Here is an 18392-nt window from a genome sequence, read left to right as displayed (position 1 = left end):
TACTCAAATTTAGATTATTTTACATATGACACACACTGAGTCACTCATGTGTCTCATGCTTAGTCTAATGCACAACTCTCTGTTACGTAGGGTGGCGTGGAAACAAAGCCACTGTCATTGTTCTGTGTGTCACTGTAGCTACATTACATTTAAGAGTGGATTAGGGCTGTAGGACGATGTGAATCTGAAACGTATAAAAACCCAGTCTTTTATGTTTAATAGCAGTCTGCAGTCACATGGGAATCTGAACCATGTGTTCAAAACATGTTTATGTAATTCCACCTATGATAAAACAGAAACACTTGTGACACTGGAAGTTGAAACACATGAGAAGTGTGGCAGGAAATGTGATGCTAGACGCTCATGTGTCAACACAGATGAATGTCATGAGCTTGGGACTTCCTCTTTGCAGTGGTCAATCAGCAGTGTAGTCGCATCATGTGGCTTACCTTATTTCAAATTTTCCTGCATGTTGGGGCCCAGATAAAGGTTTCTGCCCGTTGCCCTCATCAGCTATGGCGGATTCTGTTCTGTAAATTAAATAACTAACCTAATGTTTCCAACATTTATGGAAATATGCATATGATATTGTTCATTCTGTTTAAATATTATATTAACAAGGGCATCAAATAAACAGCATGAGTGTGTTGCAAAATTTGAGAAGCAGGCAAAATTTAAGTAACAATGGGACTTAAAATGTTTCTGATATACTGGAATTTTTTGAATATCTTGATTATTTGTTCAGTGTTTATTTTGAATTCAGAAACTTTACATGAACTAATGCTTTCTCTTTCGATTGTGCATACAGTGTGATAGCAAATCTCATGACACTGATGATTCAGATAATGAGGCATGGGTTTGTTCATGGGGAAGCACCGTGGTTTAAGAATAACCAAACAGTGACAAGTGAAAAAAGTCAACAAACCCTTGACAAAGAATTACTGGAAATACAAAAATCTATTATAGAAAAGTAATATGTCAAGCAGTGTGGTTACAAATACAAGTACAAGTATATTGTGTGACAAATGCAACTAAACTGATAACAGTAATATAATTAATGATGTCTTTTAATATACAAAAGTAGTTTTGTATACTACATCCACAGAAATATGAGAAAAGGAGATCTTAAACACTACATCCAACTATATTTTAAAGGTTTGGTTTTGATTTGATTCATGAAATCATGTCTGTCACTTGTGAATTGTTGAGCAAATCCAAATCTGTGTATGTGAGGCAAACAGGAAAATGGACCTATGAGTAGGGTGATGGGAGGGGTGTAGAGACATACATAGTTTGTTCTTTGTGCCCTTGTGACATATTCAGTGCCTCTGTCAAAGAAGACACCACAATGACTGGTGAGTACTTGCATCCCCATAATAACTTACATAAGAACTTGCTTTAAATTGATTGAATTGATTTAATGATTGCATGTATTCATAGCAAACTATTTGTAACCTTTACTGTGTCTCTTAAGTATGTAAAAGGATATTTATAATTCAGTATTTTGATGGAAATGCTGTATAAAAATCAAGCAATATAGGTTATTCTTTTAATTTGAAACCATAAAAATGACATTTTACTGTTTCATGCTATTTATTCTAACACTGTACGGCACATTAGTTTGTTCTGTAGTTTCATCTGTAGATGTAAAGGCGTGCCGTGACAGCCTTTGTATGTATACCCTGTAACATATAATCTGATCTGTTAAAAAGCACCTTTAGTATTTTGATTAAGCTTATGTGAACAGGTTTACAATAGTGTATTTTATATGACTAAAATTGTATTTTAATTGCTGTCCTCAGATCCAAACACATCTTCTTTTGTCTTAGACTTCGGCATTATATACGAGGAGCTCAACTTCACTTATAATTACACGGAGTTCGTCGTCAACCCTGACACGCAGCCCTGCAACCCTTTCTCCATGCCAGATGGAGTGATGATTGGTGTCGTTGTTTTTTACGCCCTCATCTTTCTGCTGGCGATTCCTGGAAATATGGTAGTGGGGCTTGTGATTGGCCTCAGCAAGCACTCCCTCCCTCCCTCTGACCTCTACCTCCTTCACCTGGCAGTTGCCGACCTCCTGCTGGCCTTTACTCTCCCATTCTTGGCCATCTCTGTCAAAATGGGTTGGGTGTTTGGAGACATCATGTGCAAAGCTGTCACCATCCTCCAAGAGCTGAGCTTCTACTCCAGCATCCTCTTCCTTACTTGCATTAGTGTGGACCGTTACATGGTGATTGTGCGAGCTATGGAGGTGCGCGGGGCTAACCGACAGCAGGTCAGCTGGGTGGTTTGTGCTGCTGTCTGGGCTGTTGGAGCACTTCTGTCTCTGCCGGGGCTGTTCTACTCTACCTTCTCTTCTCAAAACTCCACGCAGATGGTGTGTGCCGAACAATATGATGCCAGCAGTGCTGACCTGTGGCGGCTGGTCACCAGAATTCTTCGCCACACTTTGGGTTTCTTTATCCCCTTGGCTGTCATGTTGCCCTGTTATGGAGTAACCATCAGGCGCCTCCTTCACCTCCGTGGAGGGTTCCAGCGGCAGCGAGCCATGAGAGTGATTGTGTTCGTGGTCTTCGCCTTCCTGCTCTGCTGGACCCCCTACCACATTGCAGTGATGACAGACACATTCTTCAGGACAAAGATAGTGCCGTACCAGTGCCCAGCGAGGATGGCGGTGGATCAGGCCATGTTCGCCACCCAGAGTCTGGGCCTGCTTCACAGCTGTGTCAACCCAGTGTTGTATGCTTTTGTGGGAGAGAAGTTCAGAAGGAGGTTGCTGCAGATAATGAGGAAGATGGGCATTGTGGAGAGAGCATCAGTGACGAGATCCAGCAGGTCTTCACTGTCATCAGAGATCACATCCACATTCATGTGAAATTACCGCAGGCACTTTGAACTATTTGGCTAAATTGAACATATCAGTGGGTTTACTGCTTGATCTCAGGTTCTGCACAACAGATGACTAGTTTTGATACTTTTTTATTGCAGCTTGTATTAGGTTGACTTTTCAAAACTCAACCAACAAAAAAACATTTGGACTAAATTTGCCTTGCATTTTGCTAATATTGTAAATATGTTTTCATACTTTGTTATAATGTTTTTTTAATATCTTATGTAACTTTTGGTTTCAATCCTGTGTGCACCAGGGCCATGTTGCTTAAAAATAAGCTGTAAACATGTTTTGTGGCTACCCATTTAAATCCCCTTTCTTTCATCACACATACCTAGTTCTGAGAACTGCGTAGAACATGTTTGCCAAGTTTCAACTTCAGGTTTGACTATATTTCCTCACAATAATACCGTGTCACAACATCAAGAAGAAACATCCGCTGATGAACAACTTGAGATGCAACTGAAAGCTCTGGACAGATTTGGACCTGGAGTTAAAACGGTTACTACATACTGTATGAATGTGTGAATTACCAAAATGATTTTCTTTGAAAGCATTTTACTTACTTTTTATCAACTGCAGCAGTATTTTTTTTAAATGTTTATAGTAATATATTCACATTCTTGTAAGTAAGACTGTCTGAATGTTATGTATATTGAGCTAAAACAACAATTTGTAGTGTTAGTTGCAATTATCATTAAAGTTTTATATAAACATACACACTGCTCTCTGTTTCCATTTAATATAACACCTTTAATCATCTGATAGAAGATGGGACCATTTAGAAACTAGTGGTATTTTGTTTTTTTTCTTACAGCTTGAAATAATAGAAGTGATGACTGCAGCAGAAACAATCCAGCAATCACTGGAGGTCAGAGAGGCAACGTTGTTTTCCTATGTACCGAAGAAAATGCTGTTTGATTCCAAAATGATGTCTGGGAGGTGCAGCTGAACAGGCACTACTATAGCAGAAGAAAGATATTTAAATTAAATGAGATAGTTTAGTTACAATAAGTGTTTTCCACAGTTGATTCAGGTTTAATAATTCCCACAGAACCCAATCAGTCCAACAGGGTCAGGTCAAACTTAACTAAATGAATGTGCTTGTTGCATGTTACATTATAACCATAGCATCAACAGTTTATTTGTATTTTCTATAAAGTCTCAAGTGTCCCAGTTAGTATGGATAGTTGCAGTTAATATAAGCTAATAAGCATATTTTATACACTACTACGACCACCACCACCACTACTATTACTAAGGCTAATGTTAGCGTATGGTGACTGATAAGTCCAGAGAATGTCTAATAAGTAGACGGGCTCTGGTGAGTCTTACTCTCTAACCGTAAACCATTTCTTTCAGGTCTTGTTGGATTTCATTTGTTGAGAATGTGTTGTTATAGCTGCCGTCAGCATATAGCATGTACGCAGTCTAGGTTTAAGTGTGTGTAAGTTTACGGTAGTTACAAAGGATTTGACTTTATTATGTTAATATTGTCATTCACGTTTCTCCTTAAATCAAACTGCTTATGGCTCATATTGGTCATTAATGCTGCTTTCATTTCAAATTCCTTGTTGTTTGCTTTGTTTTTGTTTTTTTTTAATGGTGAGCTTTATTTTCCAACACTGAACTGCTCGATCAGGTCTTGTTTAATGGACTCTGTAATCCTTATTGAGGAAGCTCACTTTTAGCAATATGCTAGCAGTATACACACTAATTAGAGCTTTGATTCTTTTCCCGAACCCGATTGGACCTGACGCAGCCCCCTGGGCTCAGGCCCAAAACTGCTGCCTCTAGGTCAGGCTCAGGTCCAGATTGGACTGAATTAGATAAAAAAAATATATATATATAAATATATATAATGTGTTATTAATAATGCATGCAAATGGTTTTAATAAAAACTGGCACTATTTGCACAATGTAGTTGACTTTAGCTCGTAGTAAACTTTATATTCATTCATTTATTGAATGATTTAAAGTTGAAATCCGGGTTCGGGTCGGGTTTGTGTTCAGAACTGCTTCAGTGGTTTGGGCTCGCACAGAATCTTTCTGGGGTCGGGTCGGGCCTGATTCCTTTGGACCCCATCAAAGCTCAAATAGTAATAAAGTATTTAACTTTAATTTGCCGCTCAATTTTCTGTTGCGCTACCACCGGTGGTTTGACCTCTGATTGATAATGCCTTGTATGTATACAGTTAGTAGTAAATTATATTTTAAATTGTTGTGAGCTCCAGTATTAAGAATCATTTGAATTCAGTTTGATTGAACATTTATAATTTATAAAGATTTATAAACATAAGTAATGCTAACAGAGTTAATCCAGGTGTTTTACTACCTAGGCACCAATTTTCAGTGGATATTAATACTCCAAATCTGTCCAGTATTCTTGCAGCACCGCCTCAACTTAGTCAGTAAATATAGAAGACACTTAAAATATCTGTTATAAAGCTGCGGCTGCCAGCTTGCAATGCTAATGCAGTAATACTGTTTTCTTTTTCATGATATTTGACCGCCTCAACACAATCTGGAAGCAATTGTCAGCCACTACATTTGACCTACAAATTAAATATCTGTCCCATACCGACCACCCGCCCCTCCTCTGCCTCTTTGCTAAGTGTTGCACCATCTCACATGTTCTACTGACCTCAGGTTGGCTAAAAATGACAAGGGGGTGGGAGCCTAGCAGTGAGTGGACAGACGGATCACCATGCAGCTGTCATTGTGAGGCTTGCTGGGCTGTGACTGTCATTTCCCCCTTCGGACTGACTGGCAGAGGTAGGGGGAGATCATGAGTGGGGTGGTTTAGCTCATGGGACGAGATTGGGGGGGGCACTGTGCAACTTGTTGGACGGGACTTGATGCTTACATTCAAACAGAAGCCAAGCAAGAACAGACCTGAAGGCCGCTGGGAGTAAAGAGGAAATTCACTCAAGATTCACACACCTTCCGCGGAAAGGTTTTGAGAAGTTATACTCTGTTGGGAAATGGTTACCAAAGGCTGATCAGGAAAAAGGAAGGGGTAAAGCAGGGCCGTCACTTTCAAGAGACAAGTCAAGGGAGCTGTTAATGCAACATGATCCAGTGGGTCTTGCCCTAAAAATACCTCTCGGCAGGAGAGTGGCTGCTAACTCTATCTGCTTAATTACCTGGCAATCAACAATTTATTTTTCTTCTTCGGACAACATCTGAGGTCAGAGAACAGTGATTTGAGGAGAATTTATCCGCGGCAGATATGTTTCTAGATATTTTGATTTGGCTTTTCAAGTAAAAGAGTGAGACTATCTAAAATTTAAAAATGTGAGAGCCTTGTTAGCTGTAATGTATATGTAAAGCCTGCTCACAGACTCTAATGCCCTCAGTGGAATTTGGTTTAGAAAACTGAGAGAGGGCCTGGTCCGTGTTGTAGTCATACAATCCACATACACATTTACAGAATCCATTGTAAGTTGATATCAAATCAGTCCAACCATGAGAAAAGCTGAGGTGCAAATGACCCTGAAAAAAGGGGCAGATGAAGCAGTGGCACCCCCGAGCCCCATCATCCCCCCAAAGCGGTCCAAAGCGAGCCCAGAGCAAGCCGTCCCGGAACCTGGAGGACCTGGTCTTCCCACCCCAACTCCACCAGTTTTTATACGCAAAATGAGGAACGCCGCAGTGGGGACAGGCTGTGACATCCGTCTCAAGGTAACTGTGGCTGGAGACCCCCAGCCGTCCCTGTACTGGTACCACAATGATGACCTCCTCAACATGGAGAACCAGGAGTACGGAGGGCTCTGGATTAGGGATTGCAAACCCAGCGATGCGGGCCTCTACACCTGCATCGCCAATAATCACCTGGGAGAGGCAAGGAGCAGCGCTGTACTCGCTGTCTTGGATCTGGGTGAAGGTAAAACTTAATGAATGCATTTCAAACTTCCGGGTCCTCTAATAGGGAAGTTTTTCTTTTTTTCGAGATCTATATTTTTAGCATTGCATGTGGTGTCTGAATCAAATACTGTAAGAAACCAAAATAGGATATTATACTTAAAATAGCTATTTCAAAAACCAGTTCCGCCTTTCTTTACAGTAACGTAGATTGCATCTATCTGATATCACAACATAGTTCAGTAATCTAATGCAGCATTCTTTAAGAATATCAGTACTAATGCTGTCTAGCTGACTGTAACAATTAGGTTTTTTACTACAGAATCATTTACTGGAATAACTTACATGAAAATTACCCAGCAAACCACTTTCATCCGAAAGGCCCAACCACCTGACTAGCAAGAAGTAACTTGAAAACATAATGTGAGCTTCCTGTCTAGCTGTCTAGCTTCCTGTTCCATTTCCTGGATTAAGTACTACATTACTGTAAGTGATAAAGATGACGAATTACTTACTACAGTTATTTCCCAAAAAATATTTGCTACATATAATGAAATATGTCCTTTGTTTCATGGCTCTAAAAAGAAAGATAAGAGAAGAAACAAAGTGGAAATATATATAAATCAGATATCCAGGCGTATACTTATCACACATACACAAGTATGTTGTTTTTAGATATAAAGCCAAAATCCTCTCTCTTCCCCTTTTCTTATAGAATGCCATTCAAATATTTCTTTACTACATATATCATAGCATACAATGGGAAGTATTTGAAGTATTGCAAAATATTACCTGCAATTGATGTATTTCCAAACATATGAAAATAGATTGTAGGTTAGTGCTAATGTCTAATGCTTGGTTTAGTTTTGCCACAACTGTTTCCCCAAGAAGCTGAAAATGGGCACAAAAGCAACAAGCATAGGAATAAACTGGTACTGTTCACAGACATCAGTAGCATCAAGAACTATTTTGGGGAACTTGTGTCATTTAGGTGTGATAGATTACTATATATACTGCACAAACTGGATTATAGCATTAGTTCAGATTGTCATCCATTTGGATTTTAAGTTTGTCCCTATATTGTGCAAAGAGGATAGAGAGACCCAACACTACATTTCCAAGAGATGTTTTTCTTGGATATTTTTGCACACTTGTTATGACTTTCAAGCTCTTGAAAGTCCTTTATCTAAATTGTTTGTACCTTGTTATACTCTTGGAGATCCAGATTTGAAAACAATATTTTCTTTGTAATATTGAGGAATTGTGGGAATCACCGTTTCAGATTAGCATACAAAGAGAAAGTTAATTTGATTTTGACCATGCATGCAGAAACACTGAAAATGAATCATTCTTTACACTTGCTTTTGACAAATTCAGCCAAAGTGAGCATTTCTGGGTGTATTACAGTCAAATTCCTCAATGTCAAACCAAATTAGCTCTTCTCTGTTAAAAGACAGACTAAGAAAACCTATTTTTATGCATCTTGTGTTCCAGTCCTGATCTAAATTCAGCTCACCTGGGTGCTTTGACCCCCTCAGCTGCTTTGAAAAATGACATTACCAGCTCCACAAATATGCCCTTCATATATCAGCTCAAGTACTTTGTCACTGTTCTGCAGTTCTTGGCGAGAGTGTGTAGTGGAAATCTTCAATTTAGAACTGCCTTTTCCTGCTGAGAGAGTATATGTAAGCACGCATTTGCATGTACAAAAATGTCAAGACTCATCACTGCTGCATGCGCTTCACTGTGAGTAAAGGTTTGGCAAATGATAGCATTATCTGACGGCGTAGAAAAAGGGACAGGGTGCTTACATAACAATCCCTGCTGGTTTCATTGTGGGAGCTTAAATTTGGGTACTAAAATAAAGCCGATGTCTGCAGACTGGACAACGTGATGACAAGTGGGTGCAGCAAGAAACCACAGTGTATTACATTTCCTTTCCTGTATAAATATTGGCTGCTTGGACTGAGTCCACATAAAAGATGCACCATCAAACGGGAGTACTTGAAAACTGCCTAGTTTATGAAAAAGATGCTGATAATAAAACATCTCTAAATTCTACACATAGAACATAGAAAAACATAACTGAGCTTTTCTTCTCAAATTCTGTTGTTTTTCAACTTAATATAAATCAGTAGGAGTATCTTTTTATGAATGAACAGATAAGAAAATGGACATAAGAAGCCTACAATATAAATACAGTACTCATACCACTCTGACATTGAATAGTGATTCATTAGTTTGCATAGATTTCAGGCTCGACAAGACTTTTTGATCTTTAAATTGGTTCTTGGTCCACAACTTTTATGGCAGAAATAATTTGTTGTTTTCAGTTTTCAAAGTTGTATCAAGGTCACCTCAATAATGTGTTCCGTGCGTCAGGGAAGCCACAATGTTTGGAAATACTGTACAACAGAGAAGTAACATTAAAGCACTATTTCACCACATTCTTGTGATACAGTATGATAGCAGTAATCATGAACACAGGACACTGCTCAAAAAGTGGTTTCGCATGAAGCAGGCAACACAACAGTCTTCTAGACTTCCCATAGTTCTGCTCAGTTTTGCTACTTTCAGCTGGATGAAAGCTTTGTTAGCATTAACAGTAAGGGTTATAAAAGCAGTAATCCATATGCTGGTATCCTTTGTATTGTGTTGTGGTGCACAAATCTAAGAAGAGATAGACTGTGTGATTTGTATGCAACATAAGTGATGCAGAAACTGAATGTTGAAAACAGTGCTGGCTCCTCAGTATTGGTCACAAATACATAAACTTTTTTAAGTTTTAAAAACAAGATCTTGGTTCAAAAGTTTTCCTTTGACTCTCCATTTTAACCTTCAGTTTGATTCAGTTCTACTGCTTTGCCATGTTGGTAGTCTACAGCTGTCCCATCACTCACTGATACTGCTCGAACTCTTTCTCTCTCCCTCTCTCTCTCTCTCTCTCCCTCTTTGAAAATGTCTCTCTGTACCGCCCCCTTGGTCCACCAACTCTCCCTAGTTATTTATACAGTGGAATGTGCCAGGCCTTAGATTTTTGTGATGTTAGCAGGCCAACATTTCTCCTGTTACATAGGAAGACATCACTGCTAATTTTAGCCCCGCACTGTGTGAACTTTTTTCCCCCCTCCCTCTACTGATCAGGAAAAGGATTTTATATCCAGAACATCTAGTAAATAGCGATGTCATGCATCTTTCATGATCCATACCGTTACTCAGTAATCTCTATCCTCTTTTGAGTTCTGCATTTGTCTGTCTAGTCAGTCGATTTTTCATTCATTCGACAAATTAATTAACGTATAAACAGAAATAAAGATAGATAAGAGACTCAAATATGTTTTGATAGACAGCACGAATGAGTAACTTCAATTCAAAAAATAAAAGTAACCTAGATCTTTAAGTCTGCATAATCGATTTTTGGCCACTTGGGGGCAGCGAAACAAGTTGTAAACGCAACATTGGAATATTATCATCGTATAAAGTTATTATAGTGATTGCATTAGCTTAGTAAATAGTTCACCATTTACCCATAGAAGACACAGAGCAACATTAGCAATCACTTGGTGATGTTTTTCTTAGTCACCTCTCTTATCTCAGTTTTGGTCTCCACCAACTCCTGAGAAAAATATCTGGCACTTTACCAGGTAAATCACCTGCTAGTTGCTAACTTTGTAAGTTTGCCATTTGTTGCTATGCAGGTAGTGTACAGTGAGTTTACCAGACCTTCCTGGCTGAAAATAGCTGCCTGCTGTAGCTGAAAACAACGCTGATGAGAGCACAGAGAGTGAATCAATGTTGCAACCATAAAGCCAAAACAATCGGCTGAAAGGAGCTGCAACGCTGGCTACAGGCTACAGGCTTTAGGCTTATCACTCCAACAGACAAGCCTAAAAATATTATTATACATAGTAATAGACAAATATATTGATTAGTGCAGCTTTAAATGAGCATCAACAACTTTTTTTGGCTACTTGGTGGTAGTGGAAACAAGCTATAAACACTACACTGAACATATTATCACCTTTTGAATTGATTTGGCAAATATGTTAGCAAACAGCTGCCTATTTATACATCCAGTAGATACAGAGCAACATTAACTATAATTGAGAGTCGTGTTTCTGGTTTCTGGAGGTTCATTCAAGTGGTGAGAGTGAACCGAACAGTAAGCCACAGGCCGTAAAACCATAACAATGAAATCAAAAAATGTTAACAAGCTGCATATTGGTGATGAGAGAGGCAGAGATGGATTATTAATAACAGCTCTGTAACGGAGTCGTAGTGATTTTATTTAAAAAGACATATTGTTTAAAGCTTGCAGAGTAATACTGTTTTGAGAGAACCAATGCTGGGAACTTTAGATGTTGCCACTGAGCGTGACTATGGCCCCTTGCCACGGTGTTTGGATAGTTTCCTCACCATGTTGTCTTCCTCCTGGACCATGAATGTGAGTGAACAGGTGGAGCTGCAGTTACACTGTGGAAATCCCCTACATCGCCATGTTGCTTTAATAAATAGATTTAATGGTACCCTAACAAATTAATGTTGTTTAACGGATAAGAAATCCTGAATTATGAAGGGTGTTGAACGACATTCAGTAGCAGACTGTTTTGTCAGAATCACAGTAACTCTAATCTGGGTTTTCGAGTGTGTGAGGGATTTCTAGTTCCCATGTTCACACAAATAACATAACATGAATGACAGTAACTTTAATCGTAAAGTCTTGGTCTTAAGTTATTAACCCTCACATAGATCAGTAGCCACCTGCACAGTGTGAATTGAAAAGTAACTGATCTCAAACCATCACCATTATGACTGATAAGGCCTTTAGTTATGTTGTAATAAGTTAAACGTGCAGCCTTATTGGTGCTGATAAAACTACACTGAAAATAATTATTCATTATTCATGACCTCATATTTAAAGGTGAACAACAGCAAAACTTTCTTGCAGGAAATTGCAGATCATGCAATTACCAACTTAGCTACACAAAATCCCTTGACTGCAACAAAATACCACTTGCTATGATTTTAATAAGGTATTTTACTTTCAGTGGAGCATGAGGAATATTTCTTACTTTTTAATGCTCATAATCCTTAGCTACTTACTAATAACAAAATTCTACAGTAAATGCAAAACAAAAACAGGAGCAATGATATTAAAGCATATTAATATATTATTATATTGACTGTCAATATATCAAAATGAAGTAACCAATAGAAACTGTCAATGAAAGTCCATCACTAAAGGAAAGGAAAGGAAAGGAAAGGAAAAATAAACTTAATCTGGAGGGCCAGATAAACTGGGGCATAGCCAAAAATTTCCTACTGGGGTTATCAGTAATGACTCTATTAGCAGAAACTTAAAGACTAAACTTCCCCTGTGAAATCCCCTCTATTGAGTTCTGCATTTGTTTGAGTAGTCAGTCGATTTCTCACGTTCACGTATAAACAAACTTTCAATGGTCAGAACACAGTTTTTTTAATGGGTAACCATGGCAACATCTTGTGCAGAGCTCGCTCGTTCTGTTGTTTTGTAACAGTGTTACATTTTCAGCAGAAAACCGGGTTTTTGTTTGTTGAGCGCAGAAAGAAAATTCGGACCCTGGCCAGGCGTTTGGTTTAACAAGCTGATTTCGTAGCATTAAACAAATATTTTTTTTGTTTTTTTTGTTTGGCCACTTGGGGTAGAATAACTCAGTAACAAGGTGATAAACACATAGAGTTAACACATTACCACCCTCTAAAGTTGTTATTTTCATGGGAAACTAATCTGCAGGTCATAGAATCAAAAAAAAATTAACCCCCCCCAAAAAAAGAGGGACTGCAGAGTTGGTTAATAATTCTCTGTGGGTTCATCACAACAAACAGCTCCTTTAACTGTTTTTAATATAAAAATGTTTTTATTAGTGAAGCTATAAAAACAAATGTTAATGCTGCATTAAAGGTGCAATACTTAGCATTTTAGTCATTAAAGCCAAAAATAAAACAACATGGAAGAAAAGCTGGATTAATTGGCAGCCTCTGCCTTCATTGTGTGTCACCGGCACTGTTTGAGATAACATGTTGTGAAATATCATTCTAATATATAACACACGCTAATATCTATACAGTTACACTGAGAGCTGCTACAGGTTATAATTCCAGCACATAGTCTGTGCCAATGCACGCTGCAGCTAACACTATAAAACATTGTGTTATTTTTGTCAAAAGACTGAGCCTTATGATAGATTTCCCCTTTGTTAAATTAATGTTGAATTCATGTATGAAAAAAAAAGAAATGGTCCATATGAAGTGCAGCTGCCAAGGAAACAAGAAGGCACTCTCCATGACCTGAGATTACATAATCAACAGACCATGTAATTAAGTCTGTAGATATTCTGCACTATACGTATTAGTGGCTGCAAGCATTAGATATTTAGTATGAATTATTATTGATGTGCCTTCATGCGTAATGCTGTAATTTAGTGCCTAGGTTTATTTACACATATTTTCTTAGGTGTGTGTACAAACTCTCAGCATGCTCACGGTATTATTTTGTCCTGAGCACTGTGTGTTGCTATGTGAATTGAAATGTCATTTCTAAGCACAGCTATTTCTGTGTACCGATTTATACATGGTGGTGAAATGAAATGTGTAAGCAGTAATGCCTTTTCCTTTGCCTCAGGGGAAAGAATTCTTAGATACTGAGTCATTCGAAATGTACCATGTTATAACGTTTACAGAATACTATACAGAATTATTGCATCAAAAGCAGCAACTAAAATTGGCATGTACACTAATACAATAGCTATATTATCTTTTAGGAGTGTAGCAGTTATTACAGCAATTATATCAATCATATCCCTTGGAAATAGGATTGCTTTGTGTAGTCAGTCTAAGCAGCCAGTAACACATTTGCTGTGAGAGCTAACAGTGTTCCAGCAATGCAGAGGAGTGAGGAGGTCCCTTTAGCTGTTGCAGTGATTCTCCCCTTCTCTGTCGACAACACAACATCGGCTCATTACACCAGTTGAGGAATAAAGACACAGACACATGGGGAGGAAGGGAAAAATGAAAAATGTCAACCAATGCTGTAGAACACTGATCTCAAGAGGGCTGGATCACTCCCACTGGTTTTTCTGCCTATCGGTGTGCACTGCCTGTAGGGGTGGAACGCAGCGGGGAAGATGCTTACACTGTCGCTGGCTATTGTGTGGACAGAGGGGCTCCCTCAGAGTGGATGATATGCATTCAACAGACATTTGCACCTGCGGATGGAGGTTTACGCTCTATGCCTTTCAGAAACGGATTATCTCAGAAGAAGTGCTGAGACTCTGAACAAGCAACTTGTTATATAATGGACCAAAGTGCCTTCTTTCCGTTTTTCTTTGCATTTGATTGAGAAGCTTTTATCTGCATGGTAGCAGATTTACAGTATATAACAAGTTCAGTCTCTTAACATCCAAATTAGGTTTACTTGCTGTTGTCTTTAGAGAAAATTTCCTAATTTAGGCATATAGTAATGGCTCGGAACCCCCAGCGTATATCGGGGAATACCCTGCTGCTGAACGTAAGCCAAGACAAAAAATACCTGTCGAGGAGATACCAACAGTGGCCATGAAAAAAATCCAGACCAAAGAGAAAATCAGGCAAGTGCTATTTCATGTTGTCTTTGTCAGTAATACGTTGATTTTCTCCAATACTGACTATTTACTATATGTAGAACAAAACAATGTAATATATTCCATGTGAAATGTTGACAAGCATTTTATCAACCACACAATGTCTTCTCAACTGTCAGTGTCACATGCAATGATCAATGACAACTGTAATTGAAAGGGAAACAAAATTAGACCAATGTTGTTGTGGAATATGATCACCATGGCCAGTACAAATTAGCATAAGGAATCACCAAGCTCAAGGCACCGTCATAGCTTTTAACTTACTTCAGAGAATTGCAGAAGACTTTCAGAGTTTGACTGAAATGCCAATATACTCTGATGTTTCTCAGACTGATGTTTCTCATGTAAGGTGGGGGATTTCTACAGATTTCTATCACAGTTATGGGCTTCTTTAATGTTATATATATATACAATACATATTGTGAAACAACCATAACATTACAGTGTGGATGTTAAATTAGCAGAATTGAAAATAGAATCAAGAAGATGGTTGAAAGACAAAACCTATTTTCTTTTCCAATTTTATGTCACAACAACAAAGAGGGCAAAACTAAGATATTGAGGTAATACTCAACACAGTGTAAATCTCATTTTGGAAGAACCACACTCTCCCAGGACTACCAGTGAGAGATAGTGTACAATAATACCCCATGCAGTCACTCACTCATTATACCCCTGTCAAGCCAAACAAATTAAGCTGTGTGATGTCTAATTGCCTTTTCTGGAATTTGCTTTGTACTGAAGGTATGCTTTAAGGTGGGGGGTTGAACACTTCCTTTAAAGTAATGTTTTTACTATCATTTTATAAAACCTCTCCAATTTACAAATGCAACGTTATCCTAATGCATGGCTAGATATAAGAGCAGCGGTTAATTCAGTCAACATTTTATTACTTTTTAGACATGATTATTCAGTCTCTCCAGGATGTTGCGATATTGCGATCGCAACAATTAACGCAAATTCAGCCAGTCTCCGCATATTCTGAACGACCTTGCAATTTTGTCCAATCCCTGCAACTTTTCAGCAAATTTGACCAATCATTGTAGTTTCCCGCGCAAAACACTGAGCGTACCATTATCCTGTCCAAAAAGTTAAATTTTATTCTCACTGTAACAAGTTGCCGTTGATTGTTAATAAATTATTTTAAAAAAGGAAGAATCACAACTATTTTCACAATTTTCACTTTCTCATGCATTTTCATTGCAAAAAAAATAGACAAGTTGCCAGGAGATCAGGTATTATAGGTCACAATAATCCTCAAAAAAGTCCTGGAGGGACTGATTACTGTAAAGTTTTTCCGGATTTGGACAATATCTGCTAATGCTTATAGATGCTTTGGGGAAACAGTTGTACATTTAGTAAACACTGTAAAATCCTATTTTTACAGTGCAACAGACACTGATTTAGGGGCATGGTCAGAAGTAAAACGTTATTTTTGAATTGCTTTATTAGATATTTAATATAAAGGTTGCTTTGCAAACATCCAAGGAGGTTTTATTTTGAAGTAGTCATATCATATGAATATTGCATGAATGTGCAACTGTTATGAATGTAAATTTAAGAGCTTTGATTAACCTCATGAGCTTGACACTCATCAAAATGTAAACCACTTACAGAGTTCACCCATTTTGCTTTAAATGCTTAAAAAAATAACTGGTTTACACTGAAGATCAAATAAACAACATTTACTGTGTAACCTTCGGTAGATGTATTTCCACTGAATTCATATGAGCATTTCTAGTATTTCTCTACCAACACTTTAATATGACCAATGCTATTGTGTTCTTTTACTGCAAGGGAACAACAGATACAGCCTCTGTTTTTTATAAGTAATTCCACCTACTGTGAAGCAAACACCTCATGAGAGCTGCTGGGATGCCAATGACTCAATAGTGCTTTCTATTTTGAGTTCCACCAATAACTGTTTTTTCTCTGTCTGAGGAATATAGTCAAATCCTTCAGATTATACAGCTGGGGAACATTTTTCGGTTTAAAAGAGATAAAGTGGTAATGGTAAAAGGTTGAAAAGACTGAAACGCCTCTATTTAATTTGCTCCTATGTATGTGTTGTATTCCCTTCCATAATATGAACTTGCAGATGTTGATGAGATAATTATGAAGGATAAAGACTCAGCAACAGTTCAGCTGCAGTCAATTTAGTACATTTAGCTTAGCTGTGTTAATTAGACCCTGAGGGTGACAACTTTATCATCAACTAGTCCAATGCAACAGAAAACCAAAGTTTTAGTTAAGTAGAAGTTGATTTAATCATGGATATGCAATTATTTTTAGATTAGTGTAGTTCTTTTTTCACACCTGGAATTGTGTTCTTAAAAGATTTCCCAATTTATTTGTGTCATTTCTGTTGCCTTTCATTAAACATCATTAAAGAGTAAACTAGTAACAGTGTGCTCTATCTCTGCTTCTTCTGCTCCCTCATTGTTTTTTCCACGAGTGCTAAAAGATTAAAATTGCACAATATTCAGTTTTATAAATTATTTTATATTGTCTCTAGCGATGCTCGATATTGGCTTTTTTGCCGATATCCGATATTCAGATATTGTCCAACTCTCAATTTCCGATATATCAGCCGATACCGATATCACCCGATACCGATATATGCAGGCTTTTTACACCAAAACTGTTAAGTAACAACATAACATATCTCCTATTGTGGAATTAACACATTATGCCTAATTTTATTGTGATGCCCCACTAGATACATACATAAATGCAATATGGCTTTCCAAATGTAAACACTGTCTGCGCAAAATAGGAGAACAACTTCAACTTTCATTGTATTAATACTGACTAGAGCGCTTATCGCTAGCTAATCGCTAGCTTTGGTTAATGTGTTTAATTGTATTATGCACCTGAAGGAGTGCTAATGTAAATTCTAAGCCAATTGTTAGTTTGGTTAAGGAACAGCTCATAGCAGGGTAAAATATTTAAGGTGCATTGCACTTATTTTGTGTTAATATTAAAATCATTCAGCTTTAAATTGTTTGCTTGTTAGCCACGGTTAGCGTGTAGTTGTTGTTTTTATACGTCTTCTAGCGCGCGCCGGTAAACGTCCCATGCTGTGTTCATGCAGGCCCGGAAATGCTGAAGCCTACAGAACAAACATTGGTTATAAAAACCCGATACGGATAATTCCCGATATTACATTTTTTGTGAATATCGGCCGATAATATCGGAGGGCCGATATTTTTTCTCAACCAGTGGTTCTTTTAACAAACACTGGTCCCGTTAAAATCAGACTTTGTTTTTTATTTGTTTGTTTTTCAGATTCCGAGACAACAGAGGATGAAGGTGGAGACCAATTTGAGACCAAAGAAGATGGTGGGGATGTTGAGGACCAGGCTGTGTATACAGGTATCCAATGTTTCCAGCTTTCAATTATTCCTAAAGATAATTTCTTTTATTTCTGTTTTACTGGTTTCCTTTAATACTACAAATGACATTTACATTTATAGACATTTATAAGCATTCTGAAAAGTTTAAAGGAAGCTGTTGCGCATCTGCACTTATTCATTGATTTTATTTTAATTTTTGGCCACTTTTGGGCAGCAGAATGCACTGAAAACACAGCACTGACATATTCACCATAGAAAGTTTAAATTAGCAAGATATTAGAAAAATCTTGCTAATTTAAACATCCAGCAGACACAGTGCAACCCTCTGTTCTATTTATTCTATTAGCTCTTTTTTGGAAATACTGCCAGTTGCTTCCATCTGGTCACTAACCTTGTCCTTCTCCATTTTGTGCTGGGGAGTGTACAGTGGGTTAAACAGAGCTTTTTCTTTTTCTGCTTTGGCTGAAAACAAGGCTGATGAGAGCGGCGTTTGCATGCTGCAAAGCCTGAACAATGAGCTCAAAGGCACTAAAATGCTCTGTAGAGCTGAACTGCATAGATGGATGTTAATTCTCTGTGGGTTCATCACTATGAGTGACCCCTTTACAAATTGTCATTTGA

General features: G+C 38.0%; 2 protein-coding genes across 3 annotated transcripts in view; both read left to right on the top strand.

Moving 5' to 3' along the window:
* Positions 1-1248: 1248 nt before the first annotated feature.
* LOC127365783 (C-X-C chemokine receptor type 1-like) lies at positions 1249-3611 on the top strand. Of its 2 annotated transcripts, none has more exons than XM_051404231.1 (2): positions 1249-1355; positions 1803-3611. In XM_051404231.1, the coding sequence occupies exons 1-2, from the start codon at positions 1349-1351 to the stop codon at positions 2876-2878; spliced, it is 1083 nt and encodes a 360-aa protein (XP_051260191.1). In that variant the 5' UTR covers positions 1249-1348; the 3' UTR covers positions 2879-3611. The 2 variants fall into 2 exon arrangements, with proteins under 2 accessions (XP_051260191.1, XP_051260192.1); XM_051404232.1 differs by having other exon boundaries at positions 1250-1355; positions 1830-3611.
* A 2025-nt stretch (positions 3612-5636) lies between these two features.
* The window catches only part of spegb (striated muscle enriched protein kinase b), a 38150-nt gene continuing 25394 nt past the window's right edge, over positions 5637-18392 (top strand). The window contains exons 1-2 of the mRNA XM_051404227.1: positions 5637-6779; positions 17704-17790. Coding sequence (XP_051260187.1) covers positions 6362-6779; positions 17704-17790 — 505 coding nt within the window. The 5' untranslated portion in view covers positions 5637-6361. The remainder of the gene's footprint in view (positions 6780-17703; positions 17791-18392) is intronic.

This window comes from Dicentrarchus labrax, unplaced genomic scaffold (genome assembly GCF_905237075.1).
Source record: "Dicentrarchus labrax unplaced genomic scaffold, dlabrax2021, whole genome shotgun sequence".
In the NCBI taxonomy this organism is placed as follows: Eukaryota; Metazoa; Chordata; class Actinopteri; family Moronidae; genus Dicentrarchus; species Dicentrarchus labrax.
Note: the sequence above shows the minus strand (reverse complement) of the source record. Positions and strands in the feature narration are given on the sequence as shown.